This window comes from Tachysurus fulvidraco, chromosome 10, assembly GCF_022655615.1.
Source record: "Tachysurus fulvidraco isolate hzauxx_2018 chromosome 10, HZAU_PFXX_2.0, whole genome shotgun sequence".
Taxonomy (NCBI): Eukaryota; Metazoa; Chordata; class Actinopteri; order Siluriformes; family Bagridae; genus Tachysurus; species Tachysurus fulvidraco.
In genome coordinates, this window is record NC_062527.1 from 23,841,928 (window position 1) to 23,864,929 (window position 23,002).

The 23,002-nt window shown below is 40.6% G+C and overlaps 3 protein-coding genes and 2 long non-coding RNA genes across 6 annotated transcripts in view; 4 read left to right on the top strand and 1 right to left on the bottom strand.

Annotated features, from left to right (window-relative positions):
• LOC113656494 (tenascin) overlaps nucleotides 1–5,076 on the top strand; it is a 31,605-nt gene extending 26,529 nt beyond the window's left edge. For both annotated transcript variants that reach the window (XM_047819900.1, XM_047819902.1), the window contains 6 exons: nucleotides 290–422; nucleotides 1,052–1,203; nucleotides 2,544–2,640; nucleotides 3,250–3,411; nucleotides 4,007–4,170; nucleotides 4,488–5,076. In XM_047819900.1, coding sequence (XP_047675856.1) covers nucleotides 290–422; nucleotides 1,052–1,203; nucleotides 2,544–2,640; nucleotides 3,250–3,411; nucleotides 4,007–4,170; nucleotides 4,488–4,586 — 807 coding nt within the window. In that variant the 3' untranslated portion in view covers nucleotides 4,587–5,076. The remainder of the gene's footprint in view (nucleotides 1–289; nucleotides 423–1,051; nucleotides 1,204–2,543; nucleotides 2,641–3,249; nucleotides 3,412–4,006; nucleotides 4,171–4,487) is intronic.
• A 508-nt stretch (nucleotides 5,077–5,584) lies between these two features.
• On the top strand, nucleotides 5,585–6,974 carry LOC113656433. Its single transcript, XR_003443909.2, has 2 exons — nucleotides 5,585–5,803; nucleotides 6,725–6,974. It is a non-coding gene; the product is annotated as an uncharacterized LOC113656433 (long non-coding RNA).
• A 1,480-nt stretch (nucleotides 6,975–8,454) lies between these two features.
• On the top strand, nucleotides 8,455–12,239 carry psmb10 (proteasome 20S subunit beta 10). The gene is made up of 8 exons (XM_027167791.2): nucleotides 8,455–8,653; nucleotides 9,204–9,297; nucleotides 9,380–9,477; nucleotides 10,021–10,161; nucleotides 10,275–10,390; nucleotides 10,995–11,053; nucleotides 11,134–11,285; nucleotides 12,043–12,239. Exons 1-8 carry the CDS (start codon nucleotides 8,589–8,591, stop codon nucleotides 12,149–12,151), a joined length of 834 nt encoding a protein of 277 aa, XP_027023592.2. The 5' UTR covers nucleotides 8,455–8,588; the 3' UTR covers nucleotides 12,152–12,239.
• On the bottom strand, nucleotides 11,577–13,044 carry LOC125145761. Its single transcript, XR_007144198.1, has 2 exons — nucleotides 12,684–13,044; nucleotides 11,577–12,584 (listed from the first exon to the last, which is right to left on the bottom strand). It is a non-coding gene; the product is annotated as an uncharacterized LOC125145761 (long non-coding RNA).
• Nucleotides 13,045–13,204: 160 nt separating this feature from the next.
• On the top strand, nucleotides 13,205–21,673 carry LOC113656496 (histone H3-like centromeric protein A). The gene is made up of 5 exons (XM_027167792.2): nucleotides 13,205–13,350; nucleotides 17,123–17,246; nucleotides 17,329–17,444; nucleotides 20,657–20,731; nucleotides 20,842–21,673. The coding sequence occupies exons 2-5, from the start codon at nucleotides 17,156–17,158 to the stop codon at nucleotides 20,968–20,970; spliced, it is 411 nt and encodes a 136-aa protein (XP_027023593.1). The 5' UTR covers nucleotides 13,205–13,350; nucleotides 17,123–17,155; the 3' UTR covers nucleotides 20,971–21,673.
• Nucleotides 21,674–23,002: the final 1,329 nt, after the last annotated feature.

Genomic DNA, 23,002 nt, shown 5'->3' on the forward strand with positions numbered 1-23,002 from the left:
GCATTTTAGGTACATTTGTGTGCACCGTTTTCTGACAAGGACATACATAGCTAGTAGGCACATAGCTTTTGAGTTGTGCTAATTGGTTAGTAACAGACACAGTTGTAGTTTACAACCTGTAGTGATGCTGCTAATTTTGCATTAAAGCAAAATATTTACCATAATAATGATTAACTGGTAGCTCAAGCTCTAAGTGAAAAAAAAAACATTGTTAGCACCTTTGAACTATACTTACCTGTGTACCTGATATTAAATACAATATTTGTTTTACTGTTTGGACACCAAACAGGAAGTGACCCTTAACGCTGGAGTCTCTGAACATAAGCTGGGAGGCCTGCGCCCCTCTTCCACTTATACAGCACTACTGCAGGGAGAGAGAGGCGGAGTCTACACTGCGGCCATCTCCACTGACTTCACTACAGGTGTCATTACTTTGTTTGTTGCTTGATGTTTATCAGCAGATTCTGGTGTTACTGATGTGTCCACTATATGATTGACATTGTTTGGTTTTATGACCCAAAGCTGTACAGCCAACAGCCCCAAAGTATGCTGTTGGAGCAGCGTGGACGCTGTGTTGTAGTTACAGTTTCCAGAAGAAGGTTTATTGTTCCATATTGTAATAACTCATGACTTAATAGCATGGTCCATCCTACTGTAGCTGAGAGATCAGGATGTGGAACCACAATGATGAAGTCATCAACATACTGATGCTCAAGCATGTGGCAAGTGTGTAGTTTAGATGTTACTTGTAAACACTTGGATGATAAAAGCTTGTAGTATTCCAGTCATTAGACTAGCAGTTATACTATTTTTTGTTATTTTGTTCTCTGGCTGTAAGATTCTGTGTGGTTAAGACCATACTTGGTAAGAAATTTAAACCGAAAGAAATGCTAACTGTTAATGAGAATCTTTTTTTAATCATTATTATCGTATTATTCATTCAACTTACTTTGCATTCAGACTGCATTCTGACCTCATGCTAATTTATTAGCTGATGATAATTACAAAGTTCCTTCTAAATGAAATGCGTGATGCTCTGCCTCTCTGTCAGAGACTCTGCGCTTCCCGTACCCCTCGGACTGCTCTCAGGAGCTGCTGAATGGAGAACTGAAGTCAGGGTTGGTGGAGATATTCCCTGGAGGGAAAGACGGAAAACCTGTCATGGTGTACTGTGATATGGAGACGGACGGAGGAGGTTGGACAGTAAGGGGCGGAGCAGCTCACAACACAGGCCACTCCCGCCAAATTAAACACTGTTTCTCTAATGTTATGTTTTTTGTTAAAATGTGTTCCAAAAAGAAAACATATAAGACATGGAACATATAACATCCCTTTCAGAATTACTTAATTAGCAACTATTAACAGAATAAAGAAAATACAAGCTACAAAGAAATGTGCATGTTACATCTACTCTACAAAACTACATCATTGTGATTCTGAGTAATGACCTGAATCTTAAACTTTAATGAGGGGTCTGGATTTATTATGATAAACACATGTTTATTAATGATTTTTCATGATCCATGAAAATAAATAACACATCAAGAACCTCAGAAAGGGGCTTTTTACACCTGGTCACTTGCTGTGTTTTCTGTGATCAGATATCTATCCGATGGTAAAAAGACCAGGTCTAAATGCCCTCCGAAACGTTTTCGAGAAGGATATAAATCCGATGGTACAAACCCCTTCAGGAGGTGGTCTGGGACGCGTTTCAGATGAAACTGGACAGGTGTAAATGAATGTGGTTGTTCAAGCCACATACGTCAGCGCTATACTCCTCCCAAACGGACGTACAGTACGTCACTCGCAGGTGACTCACGAGTCGCGCATCGTGCCAGAAACAAATAAATGTAAATGCTATTATTTTTTTTGTAGCATAACCATCGTAACAAGGTTTTTCGTCTTCTTTTTGATTGCGTTCTGAAAACCGCATACACCTAAACGTGTTCCATTTCAATTACCCTTGAAATGACGTAAAATATATTTGCATATTGGGCGGGAATAGAAAGATCGGATCGATATCCAATTCGCCAAGACGCATTTATGTGGCCTAATGTAAATGGAACAGTTTTAACAAATCAGATAGCTATCGGATCAGCGACAACACACAAAGTGACCAGGTGTAAAAGGGCCCAAAGAAAAGGCATGTAAGTGGTCCATTACATTTTGTTTAGACTGACGGACATCCACTAAGTTAGTTACTGTTGTCACTTATGTTATAGCAGCTACTGTATAAACAGTGGTTCCCCACCAACCTCTTAAGTTAATTAAACAAAAAAACATGTCTTGTCATGTCAAGAAAACCTCTCTGTACTGATTCACCAACATCCCGGTTTAGCCATACTTTATATGTCATATGTGTGATGGTTATGACCTCTTAATCAAAGGAATTTAATAATAGAGGAATCAAATCATTCTTGAACAGGACGTAATGATGCTAAGGCTTCACTGCTTAGCCAGTGTGTGTGTGTGTGTGTGTGTGTGTGTGTGTGTGTGTGTGTGTGTGTGTGTGTGTGTGTGTGTGTGTGTGTGTGTGTGTGTAGGTCTTCCAGAGACGAAAAGATGGTAAGACCAACTTTTTCAGAGGCTGGCAGGAGTACAGAAAAGGTTTCGGAGATCTGGAGGGCGAGTTTTGGCTTGGTGAGGAACTCAATAGACGTCATGCACATTGTTACACACGACTAAAATCTAATTAAATAGAAACTGATTGTGCCCTGCGATGGGTTGGCACTCCGCCCAGGGTGTATCCTGCCTTGATGCCCGATGACGCCTGAGAAAGGCACAGGCTCCCCGTGACACAGAGGTAGTTCGGATAAGTGGTAGAAAATGAGTGAGAGAGTGAGAGAGAGAAACTGATTGATTTAGATGAAGGCTAGCGTTAATTACACACAGGTGAGTGACATGTAAAGTATCAAAAAGATACAAAACAAAATGGGCTTCTGGTTTCTTGTAATGATAAGAAAAATAAATAGATACCATGGTTACAGATTATGGTGGATGATTATATAACAGACCATAATATTAAACTCCGATAATATTGTTCACATGTCAAGTTATTGTGACTTTCTGGTTCAGTGTGACGTTTGTAATGTACATTTAATTGTATATTTCATTCAGACAGTAAAACAGTTTCATTGTTTCACTGTCATAGACTGACTGAATAAATCATACAAGGCTCTCTAGTGCCGCCTGGTGGACACAAATAATCTACACATGTTGCATAGAAATCATAGCTCTGTCCCTCCTTAGGAAACGACTTCCTCCACATCCTCACTACAACGATGCCCATGACTATGAGAGTGGACCTGAGATCTGAAAACGAGGCGGTGTTTGCACATTACTCCACGTTCTCTGTGGACACTATGAAGAAACACTACATGCTGAGATTGTCTGGATATTCAGGCACAGCAGGTGAGCGAGCTCCTGTTGTGTGTCTGATCAACACTGTATTGTGCACCGAGGTGTTTGTTGTCATCAAATAATCTATACCTAGATCTATTTTACACAGTTTCTTACATTACCCACAATGCTGCTTGACTACTTGATAGCAGTGCTGTGCTATTTATCCATCCCTTCTTCTCTACCTGAACAGAGGGATGCAGCAGCACTTTAGTTCCTCACTCTTTTCAGTCTGGGCTTTGTTTTTGTTTGTTTTTTGTATTTTGTGTTAAATGCTATTGTAAGTACAAAAACAGTAACATGAGCTCCCCCGTGACATCACAGTGACACATAATCACTAGCTTCACATGATTAACAAGAACAACTAAAAATATAGCACCAACTAAAATATTGGTGACATAATTACAATGTAATTATCTTTAAGATTATCTTAAAGAGAAAGATAAAATAATTGCCAGTTATTTTGGAATTGGCTGTAGTTCTAAAGAGTAATTTGTCACTGGAACACAGTTGCTAGTTCATGATGTATCTGATGTACTGTACTGTAGGTGTGTGTAATCAACGTGTTGCTCAGTGTGATGTGTTGTTGTGATAATGTGGTGTACAGGCGACTCTCTGAGGTACCACGATAAACGGCCTTTCTCCACACACGACCGCGACCCTCAGCCCTTCATCACACGCTGTGCCATGTCCTACAGAGGGGGCTGGTGGTACAAGAACTGCCATGAGGCTAATCTCAACGGCCTGTACAACACACACACCAACCATCAGGTACCCATGCACACAAACACACACACACAAACACACACACTTACACACAGAAACTCACACACACAATAATGACCATCAGGTACACACACACACAAACTCACATTAATTACATTAATCACATTAGTTACTGTTAATGCTCATGGCTTTGTGAACCTACATTATCATATAAATGTGGCAAATCCTTATTGTGTGTGTGTGTGTGTGTGTGTGTGTGTGTGTGTGTGTGTGTGTGTGTGTGTGTGTGTGTGTGTGTGTGTGTGCGCGTGTGTGCGTGTGTGTGTGTGCGTGTGTGTGTGTGTGTGTGTGTTTTGTCTCAGGGTGTGATCTGGACCGCATGGAAAGGAAAGACTTACTCCATCCCTTTCGCCGAGATGAAACTCCGTCCAGCCTCCTTCAAATCACACAGTCAGGGATGAACAGTGTGTGAGAGGGAGAGAGAGAGAGAGAGAGAGAGAGAGAGAGAGAGAGAGAGAGAGAGAGAGAGAGAGAGAGACAACAGACACACTCATACATGTACAGTCACACTTCAGTTCACTGACATGAAAATTGTGTAACCACATTTTGAACATTTTACACACACACACACACACACACACACACACACACACACACACACACACACACACACACACACACACACACACACATAGGATGTTTATTCAATATATGATATTGTACAGTTTGTGGATTATCTGTTTATTATTTCCTGCCTGTATCCTGTGTATTTGTGGTATGTATGAATATTACGTGTTGTAGCTCTCACTCGACTGAGTGTGTCAGAGAGACAGACAGAGTGTCTCTACTCGGCTTGTATTTATCTATTCAGATGTGTCTCTGGTTTGTGAGTCAAGTGTTTAGATGATTGGATGCTTCAAAGAATTAAATAAACAAAATGATTAAAGTAAACCTGGCCTCAACTCTCTGTTTTTCTGTGTTTGTGTGTGTGTTTGTGTTTGTGCTTGTGTGTGTGTGTGTGTGTGTGTGTGTGTGTGTGTGTGTGTGTGTGTGTGTGTGTGTGTGTGTGTGTGTGTGTGTGTGTGTGTGTGTGTGTGTGTGTGTGTTTGTGTGTGTGTGTGTGTGTGCACACCTTTGTGTTCTTCCACACTGAACAAATGTGCATTTCAATATGATTCAGAGTTAATTCAACATGAATCAGATACAATTTAGAACTATTCTAATGGAATAAAGCTTCAGGCCACACCTCCTTCACTATTACTGACACACAGAGGCCACACCTCCTTCTCTATCACTAACAAACACAGAGGCCACACCTCCTTCAGTTTAAATAACAAACACAGAGGCCACACCTCCTTCAGTTTAAATAACAAACACATAGGCCACACCTCCTTCAGTTTAAATAACAATTAAACAATAAAATAATTAGTCTTTTAAAATAATAATTAGTCTTTTAAAATAATAATAAGTCTTTCAAAATTAAAATAAAGAATACTGTCTTAACTTAATTATATATCGATTTTGAACACACACTTTTACCTTCTCGTAACAACAGAAAAATATTAAGTTAGTGAAACTTGAGTAAAAGTTGAGTAAAAGCGGAATTTGCCCGAATGTGTTTGTCTGCCAGAGAAGGACTACTAGGAGCCGGAGAAACAGGAGAATCGAGGCTATATAGGTAAGTTAATATTTTTGCTTTGTTTTAATCTCAGCAGCTACCAACTGTATGCACAAAAAATCTTTGACTTAAGTAAAGTCCGCAGATTCACGTTTCCCGAGTCAATAACTCCTGAGCTAAACGCTACACCTCTTTTCTCTCGTAGTAATGTAGTGAGGCGGCTACAACCGCGTTTTCCTCAAAATCAGCTTTCCTCCACGGTGGACAAAATACATATAAACCTAAATATGAAACAAAATGAATGCGGCAAACTTTACTTAAGTAAATCGTTGTTGTCACACACTAAACTGAAAAGACAGCTTGAGCTAAGCTAATTCATCGATTCTAAAGATAATAGACGTTTAGCTAGCTAGTGTGTTCAAAATAGGCTTTATGTTTTGTTTTACAGTGGCAGCTAAATGATGTTACTTGATATCGAACATGTTTAGTGTCGTCCGAATTTAAAGTTTACACTGGGTTGATTAAGACTTACACACACACACACACACACATATATGCATACATACATACACACACACACATACAGTATGTATACATAAATATACAGACCTACATACATACATATACCTACATACATAAACCTGTAACAAGTTAAATAGTTAACTAATAAGCAAGTTAATTTAAGCACAATACCTAAGATGACAATGTGTGTGCACGCCATCTTTATCTGCTGTCACGTTTTCACAGTTGATCCATCTTGTAACGTTGTAAACCTTGAGCTTTTTGTAAATTTGCCATTACAACATTTGTGTTTTTATTTTTCTTTCATATACAATCTGCAGCATTATGTTTGATGGTTAGGCAGCTGACACATTTCTTTAAGTTTGCAATTTTTCATGTGTAGTAAGATTTAACTCATGTGTCTAATGTCCTGTTCCTTTCCTTGCCTTAAAACACTGACACTGATTTTGATCTACTTAGGATGATGAGGTGCCACAAATTTTGACCCAGCCAACGCCAGTATTATTATTGAGGGAACGGAAGTCCTGCAAGACTTGGATGTATCCAGTGCCTGTGCCCTGCTAGGGCTGGTATATGCTCTCAACCTCAGCTACCCAAAGGAACTAAAAAATACTTTTGAGGTGTTTCAGAAAATAATTCTTGAGCTGGATGGTCTGAAAGCTAGGCCGAAGGTAATGTCTTTAAACAATAAACTGTTGTATTCCTGAAATGTTACATGTAAAAGTTTTGTTGTGCATACACATACAGAAGCTGTAATTTGACAATTTTTTACATGAAGGTTACAGTGTTGTATTTGTTTGAGACTTTATGACGGCTGTAGTTTATGTGATGAAGGTAAAATTTAATACTTTGCAATAATATAAAAAAAAGGAAGAAAACTATTAGTTTCAGCTAGGTGGACCCAATAAGGTGGCAATTGTGTCTGTTGTAGGAATTCATTTTTCACGTTCCCTGTGATTTATTGTTATTATTTTATTTTATTTTTTTCTGATATGTACCTACCAGAAAAATACTTGATTCTTTACTTGACTTTACTTGAAAAAAATACTTTAGTCCTGGATAATTATCTTTTTGTCAAAGCATGGTTAAAACCTTCTTGTACATAAGTTGACATTGGTTTTAGAATAAACCAGTTTCATCATAAAACTGGAATTGTTGTGTTATTTCTCCTGACTGAAGTGAAATAAGTTACTTGTACTCAAAAAAATAAGGTAACAATTTGCATGGACATATCTAAGTAGAGTGGAATCAAAATAAAGAAGTTAGAATAGCTTAAATTATGTAATTTGACCACTTAATATCACCAAAACTTTGAAATTAAAATTAAGTTGTTTCAACTTAATTAAGCTCTTAGAGGTTAAGTCAAATCATGTTGGTTGTACTAAACAAATTGGGTTAGTCTAACTATAAAAGGTACATGATATCTACTTAATAATGACTCAGTTGAAGCTACTTAAAAAGATGCATGCAAATTGTTACCTTATTTTTTTTAAGTTGAGCCAACGTTTTATTTTTTAGAGTGTGGTTGACTCACTCTTGGCTGACTGCAGATATGTGTAGTCTCTGTCTCCTCTTCTTCTGTAGCTTCTGGCACTCTTTCTTCTCTTCCTGACCCTGAGTCCTTGTCCTCACTAACCTTGTACTCAGCCACAGATACTTTCCTCTCCTTTCTAATATTGACTTTCTCTGCCCTCTGTCCACTAAAACCCAAGAAAACGTCATCAGAGGGAAAGTGGAAGAAATCACAACTTGATGCAGATCATAATTCTTACCGAACACTCCTGGCCAAGTTCTCCTCAGATGTGACTTCTGCCAAGACTTCCTTCTACAAGGAAAAGCTTAAAGCTTCGGCACAAGACCCTCGGAAGCTCCACGACATCGTCTCTTCTCTACTTTACTATTTATTCAGGAAACACTTCAACTGGCACGTAATTCCCTGTTTGTTACATTTATGTTAAAAAACAAACAAAATAAAAAACTTTAAACAGTGTTTTAGTCTCATGGTATCTAGTGACCCAGAGTTCATGTATCTAATGATGGAGACTTAAGCACCCCTGTAGGTCTCTCTGGAGTCTGTCACGTGCTGTAAATGTGAATGTTTAAACTCTAACTGTAGGGAGAAAAACAGGGGAAGTGAGTTAGTGTTCATCACAAAGCTGAAATAAAACACACCCCTTTTTGTGTCACAGATGAAAGTGAAAGAAAGCGCAACTACCGGGTTTGGGCAGGAAAAGGCGCTGACGCACTGCTCCAAATCATCCACTTCATTCCATTTCATTCAGTTTGTTCGTTTATTCTTTTATACTTTTCCATTCAGCTGAAAATGTTGAGCTCCAGCTCTCAGTTTGAGGCACAGAATGGAGGTTTCTGCTTTGAGAACGCACGCAGGTGAGTGTGTGTGTGTGTGTGTGTGTGTGTGTGTGTGTGTGTGTGTGTGTGTGTGTGTGTGTGTGTGTGTGTGTATGTGCCGGATCCCTGCTCCTGATCTTAGAAAACAAAGTGTCCACTCATATATGCTTTAACCTGCCTGATTCCCAATTAACACTAACACATGCTCAAAGTCTCGCTAGTGTTCAGGTGACGTCACCAACTGATTTGCGTATTCGTTGCTTGTACAAATGAGACATATCTGATATCACATCGAAACACTCCGACTGGATTTTACTGTTAACTATGAAGTGATGAACATTACATGAAATAAAAGTACTAAGTAAAAATAAGTCAAAAATCTCTGTATTCATTTGAAATCATTAGAGGCGCTGACTCGAGTCAGTGCACCGCTCCTGACTTCACAGCCGAAGATTTAGAGCCAGTCTGATTTAGAGCAGGACAATTTCTAATGTTTTTTTTTATTTCCACCTGCTTTCTGAAATGCAGTATCATAATAATATTGTAAGTGTTTATACATTTCCTGCGATCCTTCTTCTCCTGCTGTCAGAAATGCAGTGTTGGAGGCAGGTCTGTCGGAGAAGGGCTACAGAGCCCCAAAAGCCCGGAAGACTGGTACCACCATCGGTGGCATCATATTCAAGGTCTGATTCTCTTCTAAACACAACACGGAGTAACTATTGTGATATTATCATTAAAACATGCTTTCACTCTTTAATCCTGCAGGACGGAGTGATCCTCGGTGCTGACACTCGTTCCACAGACGACATGGTCGTGGCCGATAAAAACTGCACGAAGATCCACTACATCGCACCCAAAATATAGTGAGTGGCTTGATATAAGATCTACAAAAGCTATGGTGCTCTAATTTCACATTAGAGATCAAGTTCTAATACTATGCTGGTCGAGAAGCTGGGTTTCACTTTTCTTTATAGGATGAAGATTTAGCGTTTATTTGACCTCAAAAAGAACTGCTCTGTTTCTGTTAAATCTAATCTCTCCATTTTACAGTGTTCTAATCTCATTGTGATTTTCAGCTGTAGTGTTCTAATCTCACTGTAATTGGTCAGCTGTTGTGTTCTAATCTCACTGTAATTGGTCAGCTGTAGTGTTCTAATCTCATTGTGATCGGTCAGCTGTTGTGTTCTAATCTCATTGTGATCGGTCAGCTGTAGTGTTCTAATCTCACTGTAATTGGTCAGCTGTTGTGTTCTAATCTCACTGTAATTGGTCAGCTGTTGTGTTCTAATCTCACTGTAATTGGTCAGCTGTCGTGTTCTAATCTCACTGTAATTGGTCAGCTGTAGTGTTCTTATCTCATTGTGATTGGTCGGCTGTAGTGTTCTAATCTTATTGTGATTGGTCAGCTGTTGTGGAGCAGGTGTGGCAGCAGACGCTGACATAACCACCCAGATGATGTCGTCAAACGTCGAGCTCCATTCTCTGAGCACCGGACGTCCTCCTCAGGTCGTCACAGTGACACGGCAACTCAAACAGCTGCTGTTCAGGTGAGAGAGGCGTTTTTGTGATGAACACTTGTATCAGATTTTATTCTGATTGTTTGATGTCTGATGAAATTGAGATAGTGGGCTGAGGGGATGGATGTGTCTGTGTGTGTCAGGTATCAGGGACACATCGGCGCGTCTCTCATCGTCGGAGGAGTGGATGTCGATGGCTTCCAGCTCTACAGCATCTACCCTCATGGCTCCTATGATCGGCTGCCCTTTGTTGCCTTGGGTACGAGTCCTGAGCATTTGCACTACTGACAAAAACAATACATTTTCAATGATAGATCATCTCTGTCATTTAATTAGACTAAACCATATACTCAGACACCAACAAGTAATACATTTGTGTCAGTTGGCACATGCCCTTGTCCAGAGTGTCATTCATCTCATTTAACTGAGCAGTTGAGGGTTGGTGCTCCTGGGAATTGAGCTCACAACCTTCTCATCAGTACACCAATGTCTTACTGAGCTTACTGCTGAGCTACTGCATCCAAGACCAGGTGATAGTATGTGATGTGATCCCAGTGAGCTGGACTTATTTCACTTGTTTCTCTCAAGGCAAATTCTAAATAGGGTTTTGAAAAAATAAATAAATAAATAAATTCTTTCTGAGTTTGACAAGAAGTAATATGTTCTTCTGAAAAAACTGATCTTGGCTTTGACTCAACCACATTAAAGCTCGGTCTTGTCTTGACCTGGGCTGGACCTGACACTGCTAACGATCACAGCAAACTACAACAACAAATTCCTACTGTAGAAGTCTTTATCATGTTAAACGAGTGTAATAAAATAATTATTGTACTTTTATTAGTAACATGATGAATGTTTTTCAGGTTCTGGAGCAAGTGCAGCTATCTCTGTGCTTGAAGACCGATACAAACCCAACATGGAGGTACAATATATTCTTACATTCGATTTGTTTTTTTATTTGTGGTGGAGTCTTCTAGAAAACTCTTTCACTCTGTCACTCAGCTGGAGGAAGGGAAGCAGCTGGTGCGTGACGCCATCGCCGCTGGGATTTTCTGTGACCTGGGGTCTGGGAGCAACGTTGATCTGTGTGTGATCACTGAGAAAGGAGTGGAGTATCTGCGGGGCTATGACACGCCTGTACAGAAGGGCCAGAGGTAAGACATTAACCCCTTTAACACTGCTAAATTCTTGAATCTGGTTGGTCAGGTGTTAATCTGTCGGTCAAGAGCAGCTTTAAGATCGCACGTTATTAATACGTTGATTTACAGTGACGTGTTTGGCAGCTGCTCCACAAAATGATTGATAAATGTTCTGTAAATCTTCTTGTTTAACATTCATGGAAGGAATCTTCGGTGTCAGCGAGACAGGAATCGGGTGGCATCAGTGATTTTATTGGTGCATCCAAAAATTATAGTCACAGTTCAAAGTGTAGATCAGGAAGAGTCAACAGAGGAACGTTTGTATTCACAAATCACACAATAAGACGTCAGAAAACTGGGAAATCAAACAAAGAACATGGATGAACATGGAACACTGCATCATGGAAAAACCTGAACACAATAATGACAATACAGGGGTGGAGACACGACTACAGGTAAAATACATGCACACTGAAGAGTAAGGACCAGAAGGCGTAGTGTGCAGTAAGGACAGATAACATGACAGTAACAGTCAGAGCTGAAGCTGAGAGTTTTCGACAGAACAGTTTAGGCTTCTTTGCCGTTTCTCAGTGACATAAACTGCAGAAATTTTGTCTTATTAACTTGAAGAGAGAGATTAAAAAGAGGCTCCAGAGGGAACGACTGATTAAATATTTCTTACATATTATGATCAGCACCATGATGTGATTCCTCATCTGTCTGATTTCCACTCAGCTGACTCCTTCTCTGTGTTCCACATTCTCTGCTCCAGGAAAGGCGACTACAGCTACAAGCAAGGAACGACACCAGTTCTGACGAAGACGATCACGCCGCTCGCTCTAGACACGGTGGAGGAGTCTGTTCAGATGATGGACAGTTAGTGAAGCTCCACCATCGTTTTTTTACTTCCTTACTATAACAGATTACTGATGAGGAATTGAAATCTATGCATTAAAGCATGAGATTGAATTATGTGTGTGCAGGTGTGTCATTTCTGTCTAGTGTGTGCAGTGTGAGTGTCGGTTTCACATAATCAAGATGGAAATCATTCCAGCATGTGGAAAGGTCTAAGATGAAATTATTTTTCAAGTAGTCTAAAAGCCCTAGAATAAAGATCAGCAAAAACTGTACAGGACAAAAGAAACGGACTAATGATCCACCTCTGACTTTCAGCATTGACTTTGCAGTCGTAATAAAACACTTTCCTCACCATACAAAGCTGTATCTTCAAACAAGGCACAATAATAATCCATCTTTAAATGTCCCATATATATGAAGTCACGTTACATTCCATGTGTGTCACCTGTCTGCATCCTGTGGGGATTAAATTCAGTCATTTCTCTCTATCGGCTAATCTGCAGTAATTATTGTCTATTAAGGAGTTGGGCTTCTAACAGTACCTTTAAACAGTACCTGAATGTTTGTACACAACATGTCCAAAAGTATGTGCACCCTGACACACTTTACAATTAACAGGATTCTTGTTAAGGCTATAAATGCTGTCATTTACAAACCTGTGAAATCGTTAAAGATACTGAACTCACAAGAACACATTAACACAATAACAAATGAACTAATTAACACATTAACATATTAACACAACACATTAATATACTAACACATTAACTTATTAACATATTAACACCTTAACTTATTAACATATGAACACCTTAACTTGTTAACTTATTAACTTATTAACACTAGCTTTTTAACATATTAACACAATAACACATTAACTAACTAACATATTAACACAATATATTAACATATTAACAACACCTCCTTATTTTCACTTTTCATCATGCAATTAATTAACAAACAAACAAACAAACAAAAACAAATAAATAAATAAATAAATAAATAACGCGTAAAACCCCCTCTAACAAAGACGTCACGTGATTTAAAAACTACAACGAACTCTTTTGTCCCCGCGTGCTTTCCGTAGTAACGGTCTTTTCTGTGACGCGACGGTTAAAGCTCTTCTCTGATTGGTCGGCTATGAGTTCCTGTGCTGTTTAAATCCCTGTTAGCGCTAAGGATAAAAACAGAGTTCGGTGGGAGTTAAAGTTAAAGTTTACAGGTGAGAAGCGCTTTTATTGCCACTTTACTGAGGGAGAAAGTCGTTAATGTAGCTGGGTTTAAACAGAGAAAGTGCACAGTGATGAAACTGTGTGTTCGTGTAAATAAACCGCAGTAAAGTACAGATACATGTGTTCAGTATCAGTGATGTACGATACCACTTAATTACTATTCGATCCGATACCAAGTAATTCCCAGGCTGGTATTGCCGATACCGATACTTTTTAGGTATTTTATGTGCAGTGTGATATGACAACTAGTTTAACGTACAGTAAAAAAAGTAGGCTGTAGGTTTACCAGTTCCAAATTATAGCTGCATAATGACAAGACAATAAACTGCTCTCATATTATTTAATTATAAAGAAAATCTCAGACTTGTAAAACAGGTTGAAAATTACACACAAATAAAAAAAAGACTCTTAACCTTGTCACAAAATATTCCATATCCACTTTTTGCTGTTCTTAACAACACGTAAATCAGGCACGCTTAAATCAGTACCTCGATTTTATTTTACAATAAACATAAACATTTGTATTGAAACAAAATATTCTGTAGCTTTTTGTTGTTCTTTACAACACGTAAATCAGACACCCTGTAAAGCGTTACCTCACATTGTTTTCCCAAAACATTCATGTTTACAAAAAAATAAATAGAAATAAAAATAAGCTCCCCAGTAAAAGTTAAACCTGTCTGTCCTGAAAACTGTCCTTATTCACAGGGTTTTGTTTAATAGGAGCATGTTTACAGTTTTCCCCAAAATAAAGGGCTGCAGCGGCCGGCTCCGTCACAGAGCCGCAGTGCACACACACCAGACCGCGGAAGGAGAAGTAGTTCCTTCCCCTAACCGGATATAATTAGACTTTTCTGGTGACAGCGAGTTACTTATGATAACATAAACACTCACTCCAAATGACTGAGTTTAAATATCGATCTTTTTATATGAGAATCGATACTAAGCAGGAGACGTTGGGATCGTAAATATCGATACTTTAGTATCGATCCGCACATCACTATTCAGTATTGATGTGTTCAGTATTAATGTGTTCACATAGACAGAGTGCTTATTAGTAATGATATGTTTAGTATTAATGTGTTCACATAGACAGTGTTCAGTATTAATGTGTTCACATAGACAGTGTTCAGTAGTAATGTGTTCACATAGACAGAGTGTTTATTAGTAATGATATGTTTAGTATTAATGTGTTCACATAGACAGTGTTCAGTATTAATGTGTTCACATAGACAGTGTTCAGTAGTAATGTGTTCACATAGACAGTGTTCAGTAGTAATGTGTTCACATAGACAGAGTGCTTATTAGTAATGATATGTTTAGTATTAATGTGTTCACATAGACAGTGTTCAGTATTAATGTGTTCACATAGACAGTGTTCAGTAGTAATGTGTTCACATAGACAGTGTTCAGTAGTAATGTGTTCACATAGACAGAGTGCTTATTAGTAATGATATGTTTAGTATTAATGTGTTCACATAGACAGTGTTCAGTATTAATGTGTTCACATAGACAGTGTTCAGTATTAATGTGTTCACATAGACAGTGTTCAGTAGTAATGTGTTCACATAGACAGTGTTCAGTAGTAATGATGTGTCCAGTAGTAATGATGTGTCCAGTAGTAATGATGTGTCCAGTAGTAATGTGTTCACATAGACAGTGTTCAGTAGTAATGTGTTCACATAGACAGAGTGTCCAGTAGTAATGATGTGTCCAGTAGTAATGATGTGTCCAGTAGTAATGATGTGTCCAGTAGTAATGATGTGTCCAGTAGTAATGATGTGTCCGGTAGTAATGATGTGTTCGGTAGTAATGTGTTCAGGTAATGATGTGTTCAGGTAATGATGTGTTCAGGTAATGATGTGTTCAGGTAATGATGTGTTCAGTATTAATGTGTTCAGGTGATAGCGTTCACATAATGATGTGTTCAGTAATGATGTGTTCAGGTGATAATGTGTTCACATAGACAGAGTGTTCACATAATGATGTGTTCAGGTAATGATGTGTTCAGTATTAATGTGTTCAGGTAATGATGTGTTCAGGTAATGATGTGTTCAGTATTAATGTGTTCAGGTGATAGCGTTCACATAATGATGTGTTCAGTAATGATGTGTTCAGGTGATAATGTGTTCACATAGACAGAGTGTTCACATAATGATGTGTTCAGGTAATGATGTGTTCAGACAGACCCAGTGTTCAGGTAATAAAGTTGTTTTAAGGGATTTAGACATAATATAATGTTATGTAATTATCAGCTGGAGAAACATTAATAGAAACAGAAATATTAATCTGCAGTACAAACTGTTTTAAAAACGACGTGTTATAAAAAGTTGTACTGCAATAATCTTGTAATAAGTGTTAATGAGTCTGAATAACGACAGAAGAACTTTTTTTCTCATTAATGTGTTGGATTATTCCTCTCTAAACATATTGTGCGTGTACACATTGTGTTTATCTTTAATTCATCATTCACATGTTTACAGATGGGTTGTATTTTAGTGTGTAAACATTATTCACACTTCTGCCTTAAACTGACTGGATTAAAGAACCAGGAGAAGACCAACACTTTATATGGGGTTTAATTGTAACTGCTACAGATATATTACACATTTTGTGTGTTTATCGTGAACATGATGCATTTTTAATACATGACATAATCTATAGGCTGTGCGTCTACACTACGTAGTGCACTCTATGTCCACTACAGTGACCCTACACAGGACACGACACAGTGAGAAGAACATTAACACACTGCTGACAGGTTCGAGTGGCACCTGTCAGTGCTGTGATTATTACACTGTGAGTCTGACTGAGAGAACATGTGCAAGTGTAAAGATATGAGTGAATTTAACTAACTAATGTCCAGACAACAGGCTCAGAACATCTCTAAAACATCAGGTCTTGTGAGGTGGTGCAGGTGTTCAAGGGTTAATAAACAGGTACAAAGAAGGAGAACATGTCACATGGACACACGTCTCAATGACACGTGTGAGGAGTGAAGGCCGGTCCGTCTGAAGAACTGAATGGTGTATCTGAGAGAAAGCAGTCGGTTTAAACGGAGCATCACAGCTCAATGTGTACTGAGTTACGTAGCTGCAGAGCATCAGAGTGACCATGCAGACTCCTGTACACCACACAGAGCTCCTACAACGGACATGTGGACATCAGAAGTGGAAGAAGGAGGCAGGAGGCCTGGAATGAAGAATCCTGATTACTTTAAAATCATGTGGAGGCCATGTGCATGTGAAGGCACCGGGATGCACTACGGGAAGAAGGATTGCTGGTGGAGGCAGTGTGATGCTCTGGGGAATGTTCTGCTGTGAAACATTGAGTCCTGTTCATCTGGATTGTACTATGACATGTACCACTGACCCACACACTGCTTCAGACCAACTACACCCCTTTACTGCATTTACACTCCTCATTCACCAGGATGCTGCTCACTGACACACTGCTCAGGAATTGTTTGAGGAACATGACGAAGAGATCAAGGTCTCCAACTTCCCCAGATGTCATCTGTGGGATGACATCCACCTTCATCTGTGGGATGTGCTGGGCAAACCTCTCCGGTTCTTGGAGGCTTCACCTCAGTACTCTCTACTCTACTGTCCCTATACCTTAAGTTCTAGATCTATGAGAATTTTAGCTAAGTGCACTCTAGGATGTAGGGGGTATTATTACATGCTGTTAGAGATGCTGTTGTGTGGCACAGTGGAATTTAGTGTGTGTGTGTGTGTGTGTGTGTGTGTGTGTGGTCATCAGTGTATCTATCCTTACGTGTTGAGCACTAGCGCGATGCGGCGCGACACGTCCTTACACAGACGGAAGCAGGGGACTCCAAAGCGCAGGACTCCACCACGCCCACGCAGGAACAGTGGACCTTCAGGTGTGTGTGAGTGTGAGTGTGAGTGTGAGTGTGAGTGTGAGTGTAAGTGTGATACTGATACAGGGTGTGTGTTTCTGTTCAGAGGCGTCACCGAGAAAGAAGCGGCGGTTTCGCCCGGGCATGAGAGCTCTCATGGAGATCCGAAAGTATCAGAAGTCTTCAGACCTGCTGCTGCGTAAATTGCCATTTCAACGCCTGGTACGTATACATACACACACACACACACACACAAGGGTCATGTGACCTGATCATATGTCAATAGTACTGTATAAGCCTAGTTATTAGGCCAGAGTTCCCTGAATCCTACACTAGAATTCATGTTCTTGGCCCCCACCCTTCTTGGCCCCCACCCTTCTTGGCCACACCCCTCTTGGTTCCACCCCTTTGAGGTAATCAGGTTATTGTCTAAGAGCACAGGTGAAATGTTTTCTTTTCTAATTCGACACCAGAGTTTTCATTACAAGTTACATTACTGACAGCAACTTGAGTAAATGATGATTTTGAGAGTTTCGTACCATCTGGTGTTAATGATTGTACACTAGGTGTGTGTTAATGACTGTACACTAGGTGTGTGTTAATGACTGTACACTAGGTGTGTGTTAATGACTGTACACTAGGTGTGTGTTAATGACTGTACACTAGGTGTGTGTTAATGACTGTACACTAGGTGTGTGTTAATGACTGTACACTAGGTGTGTGTTAATGACTGTACACTAGGTGTGTGTTAATGACTGTACACTAGGTGTGTGTTAATGATTGTACACTAGGTGTGTGTTAATGACTGTACACTAGGTGTGTGTTAATGACTGTACACCTGGTGTGTGTTAATGACTGTACACCTGGTGTGTGTTAATGACTGTACACCTGGTGTGTGTTAATGACTGTACACTTGAGCTGTATAAGCTCCACCTGATTGTATAAACCCTGGTGGTCACACACACTGCATACACACACTGCGTACACACATACACACACTGCATACACACACTGCATACACACATACACACACTGCATACACACACTGCATACACACACATACACACACTGCATATACACACTGCATACACACATACACACACTGCATACACACACACACGGCATACACACACACTGCATACACACATATACACACACTGCATACACACATACACACACGCTGCATACACACACGCTGCATACACACATACACACACGCTGCATACACACATACACACACACCCTGCATACACACCTACACACTGCATACACACACACACGCTGCATACACACACACGTTGCACACACACACACACACACACGCTGCATACACACACACGCTGCATACACACACACGCTGCATACACACACACGCTGCATACACACACACACGCTGCATACACACACACACACGCTGCATACACACACACACACATGCTGCATACAAGTCTGAGAAGCAGGTCTGTGACCAGCACCGAAGATAAAGGCTGCAGGACCTGATGGCTGCTTGCCTGTGCTGGATTGCTTGCATGTACACGCACACACACTGCATGTATACACACTGCATGTACACGCACACACACACTGCATGTATACACACTGCATGTACACGCACACACACACTGCATGTACACGCACACACACTGCATGTATACACACTGCATGTACACGCACACACACTGCATGTATACACACTGCATGTACACGCACACACACACTGCATGTATACACACTGCATGTACACGCACACACACACTGCATGTACACGCACACACACTGCATGTATACACACTGCATGTACACGCACACACACACTGCATGTACACGCACACACACACTGCATGTACACGCGCACACACACTGCATGTATACACACTGCATGTACACGCACACACACACTGCATGTACACGCACACACACTGCATGTACACGCGCACACACACTGCATGTATACACACTGCATGTACACGCACACACACACTGCATGTACACGCACACACACTGCATGTATACACACTGCATGTACACGCACACACACACTGCATGTACACGCGCACACACACTGCATGTACACGCGCACACACACTGCATGTACACGCGCACACACACTGCATGTACACGCGCACACACACTGCATGTACACGCGCACACACACTGCATGTATACACACTGCATGTACACGCACACACACACTGCATGTATACACACTGCATGTACACGCACACACACACTGCATGTATACACACTGCATGTACAAGCACACACACACTGCATGTACACGCGCACACACACACTGCATGTACACGCGCACACACACACTGCATGTACACGCGCACACACACACTGCATGTACACGCGCGCACACACACTGCATGTACACGCGCGCACACACACTGCATGTACACGCGCACACACACTGCATGTACACGCGCACACACACTGCATGTACACGCGCACACACTCACGCGCACACACTGCATGTACACGCGCACACACTGCATGTACACGCACGCACACTGCATACACACACTGCATACACACACACACACTGCATGTACACGCACGCACACTGCATACACACACTGCATACACACACACACACTGCATATACACACACTGCATACGCACACACACTGCATATACACACACTGCATACGCACACACACTGCACATGCACACACATACACACACTGCACATGCACACACATACACACACTGCATATGCACACGCATACACACACTGCATATGCACACGCATACACACACTGCATATGCACACGCATACACACACTGCATATGCACACGCATACACACACTGCATATGCACACGCATACACACACTGCATATGCACACGCATACACACACTGCATATGCACACGCATACACACACTGCATATGCACACGCACACACACACTGCATATACACACGCACACACACACTGCATATACACACACTGCATACGCACACACACTGCACATGCACACACATACACACACTGCATATACACACACTGCATACGCACACACACTGCACATGCACACACATACACACACTGCATATACACACACACACTGCATATACACACACTGCACATGCACACACACACACACTGCACATGCACACATTGCATATACCCACACACTGCCCACACATACACACACACACTGCACACATACACACTGCACACACACTGCACATGCACACACTGCATATTCACACACACACTGCACACACATACACACACATGCACACACACACACACTGCACATGCACATACACACACTGCATATACACACACTGCATATACAACAAATAAAATGATCTTTTCATTAAACTCAATCTCTCTCTGTCTCTCTCTCCCTCCATTCCCCTCTCTCTCTCTCTCTCTCTCTCTCTCTCTCTCTCTCTCTCTCTCTCTCTCTCTCTCTCTAGGTGAGGGAGGTGTGTCAGATATTCAGCAGGGAGAACCTGAAGTGGCAGGCCTATGCTATCTTGGCCCTACAAGAGGTGCTGTGTGTACACTCACACAGACACACACAATTTTTAGTAGTCCATATTCAGTACATTTATGTGTAAGGTTAACTCTGTGTGTGTGTGTGTGTGTGTGTGTGTCTCAGGCTGCAGAGGCCTTCCTTGTCCGTCTCTTCTCCGATGCTAACCTGTGTGCGATTCATGCTAAACGAGTGACTCTGTACCCTAAAGACATCCAGTTGGCTCGAAGAATCCGAGGAGTGGACAACATGTGACCTGATTTACTTCCTGTTTTAACTGCACATGTGAGGTACTAATCACAGTCTCCCACACACACTAGTGTTCAGTGCTTCTAAATGTTCATTAGCTCCTGCTACATCGCTCCAGTGCAACAAATAAAATCTCCAAATTTAGTGAATCGACGATAACTGATGTGTGATGTGAAGGTTACAGATCAACTGCTGTCAAATATTAATATTATATAACAACAACGTGTAGAATTTCTGCAGTTTTACTCTACTGTAATTAAAAGTACTATAAAAATTATTACAAATTATTTATTTAATCCATGTTTGTGTTTTTTTTTCTCTCTAAAAAAGAATAATAAAGATGATAAAGTGTGATGAAGTTTCTGTAATGTACATTAATATGAAAGCAGCGTAGTGAGTGGGGATGAAATAATTGTTCATTTATTACTTCTTCCTGGATGAGGATGAGGATGATGTAAATGTGACATGTTCTCTCCTGAGCTGAACACCAGGGGGCGTGATGGTATCTATACGTGTTTGTATCTTATGATTCTCTTATAAACATGTGGAGTGTTGGGATTCTTATTATTAATAATAATAGTTATTAATTAAAGTATAAATGTCTCCTCTTATTTTATCATTTTTGAACATTTTGATGTTTAGGATTTTATTTTTGTATTTTATTTTGTACATAATGAACTTTTTACTGTTAATAAATTGTTTTGTAAGAGCGCTGAGTGTTCGTGTGTTTTTTACACAACATGTGTGTGTTTATAAACTGACTCCATAATGAGTGACGCTGTGGTGGTGGTGATGATGATGATGATGATGATGATGATGATACTCCACCTCGATGCTGATTATTTCCTCAGCTCTCACTCTTTATCAGTTTATAGGTACATTAACGTTGGGTCTGTGAGATGAGCGACTTCTCACTGACATTATAGCAGATTTTAACACTTGTCCCTTCAGCAGCTTCTTTGTTCTCTCTTTTAGACAAAAAAACTAAATGTGGGAAAACCTAAAGTTTGAGCTCAGAATCAGCTTTATTGCCAGGTCTGTTTACACATGCGAGGAATTAGTTTTAGTGACATAATCTCCACAGTGTAACAGGATGTCATATGCAGTATAGAAGAAATTGTATGTACACATTTATTGGTGTGAAAATGTGCAGTTTAAATAAACATATGAAATATACATATAAAAATTAAATAAGTATACAATATATACAATTTGTATGTACACATGTGCTGTTGTGAAGTGTGCAGTTGGAGTAAACAGTACAGACAATATGTATGTGTGTATGTACAGAGTATGTATACATAGTGCAAATATTAGGTGTTGTGTGTTCCATGGTGTTAAGTGTTCATCAGGTGGATTGCTTGAGGGAAGAAACTGTTCCTATGTCTGACGTTCTGGAGCTCAGGGCTCTGTAGCACCGACCAGATGGTAACAGTTCAAAAAGTGAGTGTGCTGGATGTGAGGGGTCCAGAGTGAGTGAGTGAGTGAGTGTGCTGGATGTGAGGGGTCCAGAGTGAGTGTGCTGGATGTGAGGGGTTCAGAGTGAGTGAGTGTGCTGGATGTGAGGGGTCCAGAGTGAGTGAGTGAGTGAGTGTGCTGGATGTGAGTGTGCTGGATGTGAGGGGTTCAGAGTGAGTGAGTGTGCTGGATGTGAGGGGTCCAGAGTGAGTGTGTGTGCTGGATGTGAGGGGTCCAGAGTGAGTGAGTGTGCTGGATGTGAGGGGTCCAGAGTGAGTGTGTGTGCTGGATGTGAGGGGTCCAGAGTGAGTGAGTGTGCTGGATGTGAGGGGTCCAGGGTGAGTGTGTGTGCTGGATGTGAGGGGTCCAGAGTGATTTTCTTTGCCCTTTTGCTCACTCTGGAGGAGTACAGGTCTTGGAGGAGAGTTGTGCCAATGATTCGCTCAGCAGTCCGGACTACACTCTGTAGTCTCCTGAGGTAGAATTTGGTGACTGAGCTGAACCAAACAGTTAGTGAGGTGCAGAGGATGGATTCGATCATGGCAGTGTAAAACTGTTTCAGCAAATCCTGTGGCAGGTT

What these genes read in the sequence shown, in the direction of transcription:
- LOC113656496 (XM_027167792.2), top strand. Translation starts at nt 17,156, where the DNA reads ATGCGGCGCGACACGTCCTTACACAGACGGAAGCAGGGGACTCCAAAG. An exon ending in CAGGAACAGTGGACCTTCAG is followed by an intron (nt 17,247 to 17,328) that starts GTGTGTGTGAGT and finishes GTTTCTGTTCAG; the next exon opens with AGGCGTCACCGAGAAAGAAG. An exon ending in AATTGCCATTTCAACGCCTG is followed by an intron (nt 17,445 to 20,656) that starts GTACGTATACAT and finishes CTCTCTCTCTAG; the next exon opens with GTGAGGGAGGTGTGTCAGAT.
- psmb10 (XM_027167791.2), top strand. Translation starts at nt 8,589, where the DNA reads ATGTTGAGCTCCAGCTCTCAGTTTGAGGCACAGAATGGAGGTTTCTGC. An exon ending in TACATCGCACCCAAAATATA is followed by an intron (nt 9,478 to 10,020) that starts GTGAGTGGCTTG and finishes GTGATTGGTCAG; the next exon opens with CTGTTGTGGAGCAGGTGTGG. An exon ending in CTCAAACAGCTGCTGTTCAG is followed by an intron (nt 10,162 to 10,274) that starts GTGAGAGAGGCG and finishes TGTGTGTGTCAG; the next exon opens with GTATCAGGGACACATCGGCG.